The following is an 11,824-nucleotide window of genomic DNA, read 5'->3' as shown; positions in this document are numbered from 1 at the left end:
AAAAAAAAAAAAAAAAAAAAAAAAAAAAGAAACAAGACGGAGGGGTCCTGTGTCCCACTGCCCAGGATCCCCGCTCCGGTGCTGCCATCTGCAAGGCTCAGGGCAGCATCAGTCACCACGTGGACGTGGGTCCAGCCTCGCAGACTTCCCGGCTTTCCTTGTGCACGAGTGCGTGTGTGTGTGCGTGCACATCTGGGGGCAGGGCTCTCCTGCGGGAGGCTGGCCGCCCTCCCCGCCCGTACTGACCGTCTTCTCTTTCTGGAGGGAGAGCAGCAGCCATGTCTGACTTGGAAGAAGTGGTGGAGGAGTACGAGGAGTGAGTATGGGGGAGGGGTTTCCTCTGCTGGCCAGGGCTTGTCCCCTCCCCCACTTAGCACCTGCTCCAAGGCCTACAGGGTGGAAGTAGCTGTGACTGTTTTCAGGCCCTGTGGTGATCAAAGCCAGTCCCCCAACAGTCTGGGGCGGGGCTCAGTGCAGGGGGCAGGGGGACCGATCTGGCGAGGTCGCCAGCCACCAGCAGAGAAGCTGGGAAGCCGGTTCCCTGAAACCGAGCCAGAAGGGCTGGGGGCCTCTCGAGAGGCCACAGAGCCCATCAGGGTGGGGGGACTCAGCTAGCAGGGGCTGCACTGCCTGCAGGATTTGCAGAGAAGAGTTTGGGAGGAGGGGCTTCTAAACAGGTGCACCCCTGGGGAGCGCTCAGAGGCGAGGTGAGAAGATGCAGGGCAGGCAGAGGGTGTGGGCTCCACCAGCAAAGAGGGAGGGAGGGAGGGAGAGGGACCCCGGGGTGGTCTCGGGACGGCGCGGCGTGCGTGCGTGCATGGCTGTTGCTGACGGCATCTTCTCTGCACACAGGGAGCAGGAAGGTAAGCACAGCTGGGTATCCCTTTGGCTGGAAGACAGTGGGGTTCGAGACTGACCCCCACCCCTCTTCTCTCCTGTCTCCTGGCCTTGTGCTCCCAGCAGAGGAAGCTGCAGCTGGTAAGCTCCTTGGGAGGAGGACAGGTTCCTGGCAGCCCACCCCCCCGCCCCGGCCTCCAGCTTTCTCACTGCGGTGACGAATGCGCCCACATGGGCGTCCAGCGGAGAACTGACAGCCCAGGCTTCCTGGGCCAACAGGGCGGCGCTGTTTAAAGCACACAAGCCCAGTCCCCCTTATCAAATGAGCTCACAGCGCAGGCGCTCAGCTGTCCACGGTGTTTCACACTGGCTGGAGCGTGTGTCCCGACTGCCGCCTGGCAGGGTCCCTCCTCTCTGCTCTGTGAGCCCCTGGCTCTCAGCCTTGGTCCCCTCGCTCGCTGGAAGCCCATCTTTGCCACTGCTGCTTCTCGAGAACTTGACGCGTGGCAATCCCCCGGAGGCCTCCCCCAAGAGCCCACCCAGCCCCCAAGGTTGCACCCTACTTCTTAGTGGTCCAGCAAAGTCTTAGAAATAGCACTTCCGCTCCTGCTGTGTGGCCGTTGGGAGAACCGAATCCCCCGAGGGTCCTGGCAGGGCCCGGGGCTCCAGGGCTGGCTCCTGCCACATCCCCAGGCCTCGAAGGGAACAGCGCAGGAGCCTCCTGCAGGATGGGGGCTGTCCCAGAGAAGACAAGAGCTCACGGGAGCGCAGTCAGAGGCCACCGGGGTTGCCTTTTGGTTTGCAAGGAGCAGCGCATTTCATCCATGATCCGTGGCAGCCTCTGAATCACAGGTGTAGCCTTCAAATCCGGCCACGCTCCTGACACGGGGGTCTCTGTTTGCTTGGGAGGATTTGCCACTTTATGGCAACAGGCTTTGAGTTGGGGGGGTGCTGAGACCCAGCCCCCCGGATGGGGACCCGGCTGCCTGCCGCACGCAGTAGGATTTGCCTCGCCTCACGCAGCCCCGCTTGCTTGCCGTGACTGGCCGACACTTGCCCCCACACAGCCGGGGACCCTGGTGTAGATGACTCCGGGGAGCAAGCTCTGGAAGGAAGCCCTGTCGCCTACACGGCGGCGTTCCCAGTGCCTCTGATTCCGGAGAGTTCTTCCACCTGCTGTCGCCCCTTCCTGGGCCGGAGCGAGGGCTGAGTCCTCAGCTGTGCCCCGTGGTCACGGCGCTGGGCTTGCCTTGCACGGGGCAGCTTCCTTCCTGGGCAGAGCCTCTCCAAGGCTCCGTGGTCCAGAGCCAGAGCCCAGCTGCTGGTTACCATTCGTGATGGCTCCCCTGGTGGCAGTCCTTGGTGGGCACGCCAGGCCAGCTCCCCTCGGTGTTCACGGGCCGGGAGGTGGGTGGGGGTGTTCCCTCGGACTGTGGAGGTGCCCGAAGCTCAGGGGAGCCGATGCTGCAGAGTGCTGGCCCGGGAGCGGGGACCCGGGCCACAGTGCGAGAGGCACCAGCCAGCCGCCCGCCACCGCTGCCTGGCGCCCTGCTCTGAACTAACCTGTCTCGCTTCTCCCTTGGCTGCCGCTGCCCCCTGACCCTCAGAAGAGGAGGACTGGAGAGAGGACGAAGATGGTACTGTACCCCCACCCTGCTTCCTGCACCTGCTGTCCCCGGTGCCAGCGCCTGGCCCCCACCCTGAGAGGGGGCCAGTCAGGGCCACAGTTCTGAGCTGGTTATCACATCTCTCCTTTAAGGTTATGGGCTGGGAAAGGCCAGCTGGCTGTCTCCCTGTGTGGCCACTGAGGGGTCCATATCAGGGCTGAGATGCCCCACCTACCCACCCACTGCCAGTCCTGGGCTGTGTGTGGGCCCTCCATAGGAGCCAGGCAGCACCCAGGCAGGTGGCCGGTGGCAGGAGCCTGGGGACCAAGTGATCTGGGGGCTGGAAATGGCCAGGTCAGAGGGAACACAGTGTCAGCCTGCAGATGGCCCCTGGGGTGGCACTGGACCTGCTCCTGGCACCCAGGGACAGCACTCGGGCAAGGGGGACCGGCGAGGCTCGTTCCAGAGAGCACGGGTCTGACAGGGAGGAGTCAGGATGCGGGGGCCGCCTGGGAGGGGCAGCACGGCTGATGGCGGATGCCACCGCGGGCCAGGCATCTACTCTCATGCCTTCTGGAAGAATCTTCTCCACTGTGTCAGTCTCGGTCACCAAGGACCCTTGCCAAGCACTTCCTACGGGCAGAGCACGGGCCAGGGGTTACCTGTCTGCCTCACCTGTCTGTCCGTCTGTCTGCTCCAGGCGTCTCAGCAGGGTGGGGTCCGCATCCTGCCCAGCAGGTGGGTGGGAACAGAGGGTCCCGCAGCCTGCTGCCGAAGGCAGCCCCTCTGACTGCCAGGCAGCTCCTCCACCCTCAGTCTCGCTCTGCTGGTTCCTTCAGATGCGGGGCGGGGGGCTCAGGACAGGGGCTTCCCCAGCACTTTCTCTCAAGCGGAGCCTGTCTTGTGGGCTGGAAAGTTGGGGCTGGGGGCGTCATAGCCCCAGGGAAGCCCCTGGGGAAAGAGGCGCTAGGTCAGGCAGACAGGGCCCCCGGGTCCCCCAGTCCCTGGCTTGAGTCTCGTTGGGCCCACCCCTTCCCTGCTGCTGCCCACAGCACCCACCGCACCCATCACACCCCCACCCAGCTTTCCGGCCCTCCCGGGCTCTGTGTTCAGAAAGGCCCAGTGGGGAGTCCCAGACTGCAGGAGAGGCAGGTTCATGGCTACAGTGCTTGTCACAGTCCTGGTCACACCCGTCTGCCCTGACGGTGTGGGCTGCAGACGAGCGGGTGGCATTTTACACCTTGCGGGCACCCAGGATCCCCAACCCTGCAGCCGGAGCAGGAAGCAGGCCACAGGCTGCGAGTCTGTGGATGCACATGGCTGTGCCAATAAAACTTTATCAGAAGCAATGGTCTACAGGCTGGACGTGGCCCCTGGGCTGCGGTTTGCTGTTTTCTGGCTTAAACCAAGCACTCGAGGCAGCCTCTCGTCACTCACGCCAGTTGCCTCCAGGTTCATCCACGCCATCCCTCCAGTGTGCTGGGCCGGGCCGGCCACTCTCTGTCCCGGCCTCTGCCTGGGTGTTCACTGTGTCTCGTTCCCCTCTACAGAGCAGGAGGCAGGGGAAGAGGAGGAGGCTGGGGGCGGAGCTGAAGCTGAGGCTGAGACCGAGGAGACCCAGGCCGAGGGTAAGGCCCTGGGCTGGGGGCTGGGGGCTCACGGGGTGCTGAACACCCCCCAGAGCCATTCCTGTGGCAGAAAGAAATCCACCTGCCTCCAGCCCTCCACCTGTGCACCTGCCCCTCCTGGCTGGGTGGGATCCAACCATCAGTTGGCCAACCAATGAACGCTGGTTGAGTGCTCAGGCAGTCTTGGGCCCAGGGGCATGCGTGTGAGCGCAGACCCCTGGCCCCATAAACCAGCAGCTCTCCTTTGGTTAGGCCCTGACTCTGGGGTGGGTGGAGGATTCGCACTTAGAACAAGGCCCTTTGTTGATTTCTCATGTTTCCTTTAGAAGATGGACAAGAAGAGGAGGATAAAGAGGATGAAGGTGAGTGTGGGCACCCCCAGCAGCCCTGGGGAGGCGGAGGGGCCAGCGAAAGAGAGGATGGGACTGGGGGGTCCTTGCAAGGTGTGGTGCTCTGGGCCTTCACCCCTTCTCATCCCGGGAGCTGTCTTAGTGGTGGCCAGTGACAATGGGACCAGTGACCAGCCCCCGGGACCCAGAAGTCACGCCCTCCATGAGGCTCCTAGAGCTCAAACCACTGGGAGGTGTGGGGTCTGTGGGGGAGAAACCCCGGGGCGTGGAGGGTCCCAGGGTGGGGTGGGGGTGGCATTGCCACCGTCATCCTGTGCCCCAGCCCTTCCGGGAACATCGTCTCAGCCTCACCTCCAGGGCCAGACAGCAGCTAGGGCACCTAGCTCCCAGCACCAGGAAGTCCAGGGGGCAACCAAGAGACCTGGGAGGGGACTGTGGGACCACCTCGGGGACCTGGCCACCGAGCCCTCCTGGCTGCGAAGCCCCAGAGGCCATGGCGGACAAGAGCAGACCTTGACGTTGCACGCTGAGGTCCATGCTGAGAGTGTGGCCGGGGGACGCGGCTGTCCCCTGAGTCCCCCCTCCCCCGGGGACTGCCGTGGGAGTCAGCCTGGCCTCACAGGGGCCCACAGGTGCCAGCTCATGGTGGGGGGGCTGGGGCCTCCTGACCCCGCGGCTGTGTGCTCTCCTCTGCAGATGGCCCCGTGGAGGAGTCCAAACCCAAGCCCAGGTGAGTGGCATGGACCTGTGGTGAAGCCCTGGGAGGGGCCGGGCCAGTGCGGGAGGGTGATGGGCGCAGGTGGCACGGGCTAGGGGTGTGGCAGCACACAGTACCCACACTGCCATGTACAGTTGTACAGGTTGCACACTGCACACGGGGTGAGGGCTGAATTCCACCCTGGTTTGTTGAGGAAGCAGGTGGACCGGCGTCTGCCCCGAGCAGGCACAGGGTGGCCAGATCACCACCCTCTGAGGCTGGGGTAGCCCTGGGACAAAAGGGAAGTGGCGGTGGTGGACACAGAGCTGCCGAGGGCAGAGGTCGACCCCCCTGGTGGGGTGGGCTTGGGGGGGTGGGTATTCCCCACGCCGATGGAACCTCCACTCCTGCCCCTCTCAGTGGGTGGCGGGAACCTGCTCTGGCCAGGCGGTCCCAGCACCTGCGCTGCAAACCTCACGTCAGCTCCACCCGGGCGTGCGCGCGCCCGCCTGGGCCTGGGGTCACCCACCAGCTGAGACTGCGCTGGTCCGGGTCCCGGGGCGGTCCTGCCGGGTGCAAGGCGGGGAGCTGGCGTCCCACAGGCCCGCCTTCCCATCACGGCTTCCTGCTTCCTCGCCTCTCCCCGCTCCCTCTCCTTAAGCGAGAATCCCACTGCCACCTTCCTCCCGGCGCACCAGGTACAACGCCCGGGTGCGGGGTGGATGCCAGAGCTCCTTTAGGCGTAGGTGTTGGGGCCGGCGCACGCGGCGGGGTCGACGTCACGCAGCAGAGTTGACGTCACGCGGCAAGTTCGAGGTCGTGTGCCAGGGCCGGCTCCCCGACTCGCCCCTTCTCTCCTCCCACAGGCCCTTCATGCCCAACTTGGTGCCGCCCAAGATCCCCGATGGCGAGAGAGTGGACTTCGACGTGAGCAGCGGCGTGGGCAGAGCAGGCCTGGGCTGGGGGGATGGCGGGGGTCCCTAGGGCCCCTGGTGAGAGGGCGAGAGCAAGAGAGAGAGGGAGTGAGCGATCTCATGGTGCCTGGGGATGGCGTGGGGCGCAGGCCGGGCTGGGAGGGGGCGGGGGTCCCTAGGGCCCCTGGTGGGTGGGAGAGAGAGAGAAGACAAGAGAGACCTCGTGGTGTATGGGGCTGGCGTTGGGCGCAGGCCGGCTGGCAGGCGGAGGTCTGGGTGTTGAGGCTCCTGAGCCCCGGGGCGCCCCCTGCAGGACATCCACCGCAAGCGCATGGAGAAGGACCTGAACGAGCTGCAGACGCTGATCGAGGCGCACTTCGAGAACCGGAAGAAGGAGGAGGAGGAGCTGGTTTCTCTCAAGGACAGGATCGTAGGTCTCAAGTCGCCCGCCAGAGGCTCCCCGGGGCCCACCCTGTGGATAGAGCCCACCGCCGCCCCACAGCACCCCCAGGAGCCCCTCACCCTGCTGGGGGGGCCACGCCCTGTGGGTAGAGCCCACCGCCGCCAGGAGCCCCTCACCCTGCTGGCTGGGGTCTGTCCTGCAGGATCCCGGAAGGTTTGAGCAGCTCTGGGACCCCGCCTTCTCCGGCCCTGGACTGGATGCTCCCCGATTGCAGGAGCTGCGTCCGATCCATCTGGGGGCCCCGCAGAGCCGAAGCCAGGCCCGGGCTGTGATAGGACCCCTCCCCCCCACCGTGGGTTCTGGGCTCCCTCTGCGGGGCGCGCTGGGCAGCCTCCGCCCGTCTGCCTTGTAGGAGAAGCGGCGCGCGGAGCGGGCCGAGCAGCTGCGCATCCGGGCGGAGCGCGAGAAGGAGCGGCAGAACCGCCTGGCTGTGAGTGCCCCGTGGCCCCTGCTCCTGGACGCACGGTTTTGTCCTGTCTTCGGACCCCTCCCGGACCTCACCAGCTTGGCCTTTGAAGACCAGGCCATGTCGCCCATGGCCCAGCACAGCCGCCTGTGAACCCCCAGCCCTTTTCCTGAGGGCTCGTGGCCGCCCTGCCAAAGCCACACAGCTCCAGGGAGGGCTGCAGGGGCCTTGCTGGGGGAGTCAGGAGCCCGTCCATTCCCTTGCTGGAGCTCACAATCTCCCGAGGGCCGGGCCTGGGCTGGGGGCACCCACAGAGAGCTCCGGGGCCAGCAGGGGGAAAAGTGGACCCATCCGTGAGACCACCCCCTTTCAGCCCAGAAGTGGGGGTCCCCGGCCTGCCCCCGACTTGCCCTCTCCCCGCTCCCCTGCCCATCAGGAAGAGCGCGCCCGGCGCGAGGAGGAGGAGAGCAGGAGGAAGGCGGAGGACGAGGCGCGCAAGAAGAAGGCGCTGTCCAACATGATGCACTTCGGGGGCTACATCCAGAAGGTGGGGGCCGGCCGGGGGCTGCCGGGGTTCAGGTTGGGTCCCGGCAGGAAGCGGTGGGAGGTGGAGGCCTGCTCGGGCCAGCCCCCGAGTGGGCTCTCGGCATGGCTGTGGGCTTAGCTCTGCTGGGGTAGGGAGCTCTGGGCAGACCCTGATGCTGGCGGTGCCCAGGAGCCCCCAGGGTGGCTGGTACAGCCCAGCATCAGAGCTCTGATTGGACGCCCAGCTCTGCTGTCACCTGCGGCCGTGGGGCCGCCCCCGCCCCCGCCCAGTGACTCGGTGTCCCGCCCGGCCCCCTGCTCACCTGCAAGGCGCCTGTGGGCTACACAGACGAACAGTGGCCGCTCCTGGGATCCCACTCCCAGTCCTGCCGTCCCTGCCGGCTCCGCTGGCCTCAGTCCTCAGGGCGAAACCGCTTTCCTCCTGCAGTGGAGGGCCGTTGTCTTAGACCCCTAAGGTCCCCAGCCCAGCCATGCTGCCTCTGCCCTGTGGTGGCCTCCCCAGGCCCGCCCCGGGCTGCGAGGGGAGGGGAGCCAGGCGGGCTCTGAATCTTCTTCCTTGTGTTTCTGCCTCTGTCCCCTCCCCCACCCCGTCCCCACCGTCTCTGTTCCCTGTTGCTCTCTCTCTCTGGCTCTTTCTCTCCTGCTTTCCTGGTTTAGCAGGCCCAGGTGGGTACCAGACCTCAAACCCTCTTCCTCCCCATAGTTTTGGGGAGCTCCCTGGGAGGGGACAGCAGCCTGCTGGAGGGTGGTGCTGAAGAGACCCTCCTGACCTCTGCCTCAGTTTCCCTGGGAACCCGGGCAGGCGATAGGGTGGGGAGATGTGGGAGCAAGATGGTCAGCTCCTGGTCCTTGCCAGGCCTTGCCCCCTCCCCAGAGGGGTTAGGGAGGGCCAGGGGCAGGGTCAGGAACATTCTAGAGGATTCTCCTTGCTTGCTGTCCTGCTCAGACAGAGCGCAAAAGTGGGAAGAGGCAGACTGAACGGGAGAAAAAGAAGAAGATTCTAGCTGAGAGGAGGAAGGTGCTGGCCATTGACCACCTGAATGAAGATCAGCTGAGGTGGGGGCCCAGGGCACTACCAGGATATGCTTGGGGTGGATTGGGCCGGTTGGGGAGCGGGCAAAGGGCAGTCCCACTTTGCACCACCAGAGGGCGCCACGACCTCACACATTTTCCCAAGGTGAGTTTGGTGGACCTGGGGTCTGGCACCAGCGCGCCTGACCATCCCAGCCAGGGCTTTGGAGACAGGCAGGGAGAGCTGAGCGGACATCCCAGCCCTCTGAGCTCCAGCTCCCTCAGCTGCCCACTGGCGGTGGCGGGGGGGGCGCCTGAACTGGACACTCTGCAGGGCTGGGGGCTTCTCCCCTTCCCCTCCCTTCTCTCAGGTCCCTGGCTGGAGAAGCCCCCGGGGTCTGTTCCTGGGCACAGGACACTGCCATCCGGACCCCAGGCTGGCCGGGCCTGTCGGGTGGGCTGGGGGCACCCTCTGCTGGCCTGGGGCGGGAAGGAGGGCCGGCCCCTCACCCCTTCCCACGGGGGCTGGGCAGGGAGAAGGCCAAGGAGCTGTGGCAGAGCATCTATAACCTGGAGGCGGAGAAGTTCGACCTGCAGGAGAAGTTCAAGCAGCAGAAATACGAGGTGAGCCCGGGGCCTCCTGGCTTGGCTGGGTCCCACTCTGCTGTCACGGGCCCTGGGGGTCTCACCTCCAAGAGGGCTCAGTGCCCCCCAGTCCTCCTCCCCTGCCTCACCCCACCCCCACTGTTCTCAGACCCCGCCTCCTCTCTGTCCGCAGATCAACGTCCTTAGAAACAGGATCAATGACAACCAGAAAGTGTGAGTGTCTCAGGCCCCTCCCTCTCCCCCAGCGCCCTGCGGGGTCTCACCCTGGCCTGAGGCTGCAGCTCCAGGCAGCTCCTCATAGCCGCCCCCCTCCTCGCCCTGTGGCCCCCATGGGACCGGGTCCCGGCTCCCCCTGCAGCTCCAAGACCCGCGGGAAGGCCAAAGTCACCGGACGCTGGAAGTAGAGGCCGACGTTGGAAGTCGGAGACCTCCCGCCCGCCCGCTCGTGTCCCCGCCTGCGCGCCCCAGCCGCCGCGCCCTCCTGGGCACCCAAAGCCGACTCCTGTCTGGAGACCCCCACTCCCGCCTGCCCCCCGCCCACACCACGCTGCAAATAAAGTCATCTTGCACCGCATATGCCACGTGGCACTGCTGTCACCTCCCTTGCAGAGGGAGACCCTGGTCCCCCGGGGGGGTCTGGGTGACCACAGAACCTGACGGGGACAGGCAGAGCCCTCAGGGACACAGGGACACAAGGCCTCGGTGCCTGTCGAGCTTGTAGGAGCTTCCACCTGTCCTGGCCCCTCCCACCTGCCTCCTGCGCTGTCTCAGGGGCCAGGGGGGAGGCGCGGACAGCAGGCAGTGGACGGCGGACAGGGCCTGTGAGTCACCGAGAACAGCGCGCGGGGACGGAGCGTTCCTGGCCTGAGTCACCCACGGGGGAACAATGGGCCCTCTTTGCAGGGTTCCTGTTTCTTTCTGCCCCTGGCCAGGACATGAAGAGCCAGGCGTCTGACGGACAGGCAGGGGGAAGACGCCCCGGTTTCGATGGGCAGCTTTCAGGCCCAAGCCGCTGAGGGGTGTGGGCTGGGACGCACGCCTTGGTTTCCCCGTCCTGGGACCTGCCTGTCCCCTAGGGGTTCAGACCCAGGAGACTGGGGACTCAGGAGGGCGCCTCATGCAGTTGCTGTCTAGGGTGGATCCAACAGGGGCCCTTCCAGGCCTCTCCTCGGCTGTGCCCCCTGCCCGCAGTGCTGTCTCCCAGTTCCCCACTCGTACCCGCCCACGGGAGCCGGGCCCCTGGGTCTTGGCTTCCCAGGGCCTTGCAGTGCAGGGAGCGCATGTCTGTGCTCTGAGCGCCTGGCCCCGCTGGACAGAGGGGCAGCCAGGGCGGCAGCAGGTGCTGGCCTCAGCAGGTGCGGGGGCCTCTGTGGAGGGGTGAGGAGGAGGGAGTCGGGTGGGAAGGGAGCAGCAGGTGTACTTGAAGAGCCACAGGGACCAGCAGAACCCAAGTGTCTTCCGGTGGGGACAGGGCCCCCCGTGAGTGCCTTGCAGTTCGTGGAGAGCAGCAGCTGGGGTCGCGCGCGGGCCTGAGAGGGCACCATGGAGGTCCCTGGAGATCCAGGGGGGTAGCTGGAACTAGAACTGGGTCTCTAATAGTGGGGTGCCAGTGTCACAAATGGCAACACCTGCCCCCTCCCTGTCACCCTGAGAGGGACACCCTGGGTCACCAGAGGTGGGAGCCCAGCAAGGAGCATTTACCCCAAGTGGAGCCGGGGAGGTGGCCCTGTCCTGTGCCACCCCCCAAGGAGAGGGCAAGTGAGTGGCCTGTGTGGCCATGGGCACTTTGCCTGTGTGCTGAAGTCCCAGCTCTCGTGCCCTCCACGAGGAAGGCTGAGCGTGAAGTGGGGGCAGTGTGCCATGGGGGGAAGCCGTCCCGTCTCCCCTCACACACAGACCTCACAAGTTTCCTCGAGCACCCCATGTGGGGCCCTGGGCTCTGCAAATCCCACCTGTGCCCCCCACGGTCCCCGCTCACACCCCCAAGCTGCAGATGTGGACACTGAGGCCATCGACCTGTGAGTGCCAGGCTGGGAAGGGAGGCAGGGCTTTGGCACTCAGCACGCGAGCTTGCGGACTGAGGAGCATCCGGACCGCGGGGCCTGAGCCCGTGAACTGGCCGGGGGCTCAGCTGCTGCTGCTGCTCCTGGCCCTGCCCACCAGCCTGACAGCACACAGGGAGCCGGCCTGGGGGAAGCCGCGGGGCCTTTGCCCAGGGTGCAGGAGCACAGCGAGGCGCCCCGTTCTCGTGGGGGTAGCCACAGCCCGCTCCTGGCAGCCGCAGAGTGGGGGACCCGTGGCCGCGTCTGCAGGGACAGCAGTGAGCCCCAGGGTGGGCAGAGTCTGGTGTCTGAGCACCAGCCGGTTCATCGGCCGCTATTGGAGGTGGCTGGGCTGCCAGGGTCTCTCCCCAGTCCCCCTCCAACTTCCTTTCCAACCAGAGGTGCTTCTGCTGTTTCCCCCAAATGTCCGTATGCGCCAGCGCCCCTCGAATGCCCTCCTTCCCTTTCTGCCCATCCAGCTTCTCCCCAGCCCCCAGGGCCTTGCTCTTTCTCCAGGAGGCCTGCCAGGCCCATCCTGAGCTCACGCGGCTTCCTCCAGGAAGCCCCTGGGGACCCCACCCCGAGGACCCTTGCCCTCTTGGGTTCCCAGGAGCCAGGGCTGGGTGTCTGGCCCGGTCCTCCCTCCCCAGCAGCCTCAGCCCCGCCCGCTCACGCCGGCCTCTCGGCCCCCACCCCAGCAACTCCCGGAACACAGGA

At 66.1% G+C, this 11,824-nt stretch overlaps 1 protein-coding gene across 2 annotated transcripts; it reads left to right on the top strand.

Annotated features, from left to right (window-relative positions):
* Positions 1-264: 264 nt before the first annotated feature.
* On the top strand, positions 265-9,639 carry TNNT2 (troponin T2, cardiac type). Of its 2 annotated transcripts, XM_051820480.3 has the most exons (15): positions 265-316; positions 853-863; positions 961-978; positions 2,445-2,474; positions 3,995-4,072; positions 4,399-4,434; positions 5,119-5,152; positions 5,986-6,046; positions 6,347-6,463; positions 6,849-6,926; positions 7,339-7,449; positions 8,395-8,504; positions 8,993-9,083; positions 9,238-9,278; positions 9,424-9,635. In XM_051820480.3, the coding sequence occupies exons 1-15, from the start codon at positions 279-281 to the stop codon at positions 9,467-9,469; spliced, it is 900 nt and encodes a 299-aa protein (XP_051676440.3). In that variant the 5' UTR covers positions 265-278; the 3' UTR covers positions 9,470-9,635. The 2 variants fall into 2 exon arrangements, with proteins under 2 accessions (XP_051676440.3, XP_051676435.3); XM_051820475.3 differs by lacking the exons at positions 265-316; positions 853-863; positions 961-978; positions 2,445-2,474 and adding an exon at positions 3,746-3,896 and having other exon boundaries at positions 9,424-9,639.
* Positions 9,640-11,824: the final 2,185 nt, after the last annotated feature.

This window comes from Oryctolagus cuniculus, chromosome 13, assembly GCF_051225735.1.
Source record: "Oryctolagus cuniculus isolate XC-2025 breed Fujian yellow rabbit chromosome 13, ASM5122573v1, whole genome shotgun sequence".
Classification (NCBI taxonomy): Eukaryota; Metazoa; Chordata; class Mammalia; order Lagomorpha; family Leporidae; genus Oryctolagus; species Oryctolagus cuniculus.
This window is presented reverse-complemented; position numbering and strand designations above follow the sequence as displayed.

What these genes read in the sequence shown, in the direction of transcription:
- TNNT2 (XM_051820475.3), top strand. Translation starts at nt 3,755, where the DNA reads ATGCACATGGCTGTGCCAATAAAACTTTATCAGAAGCAATGGTCTACA. An exon ending in TTTCTCTCAAGGACAGGATC is followed by an intron (nt 6,464 to 6,848) that starts GTAGGTCTCAAG and finishes TCTGCCTTGTAG; the next exon opens with GAGAAGCGGCGCGCGGAGCG. An exon ending in CTGAATGAAGATCAGCTGAG is followed by an intron (nt 8,505 to 8,992) that starts GTGGGGGCCCAG and finishes GGGGCTGGGCAG; the next exon opens with GGAGAAGGCCAAGGAGCTGT.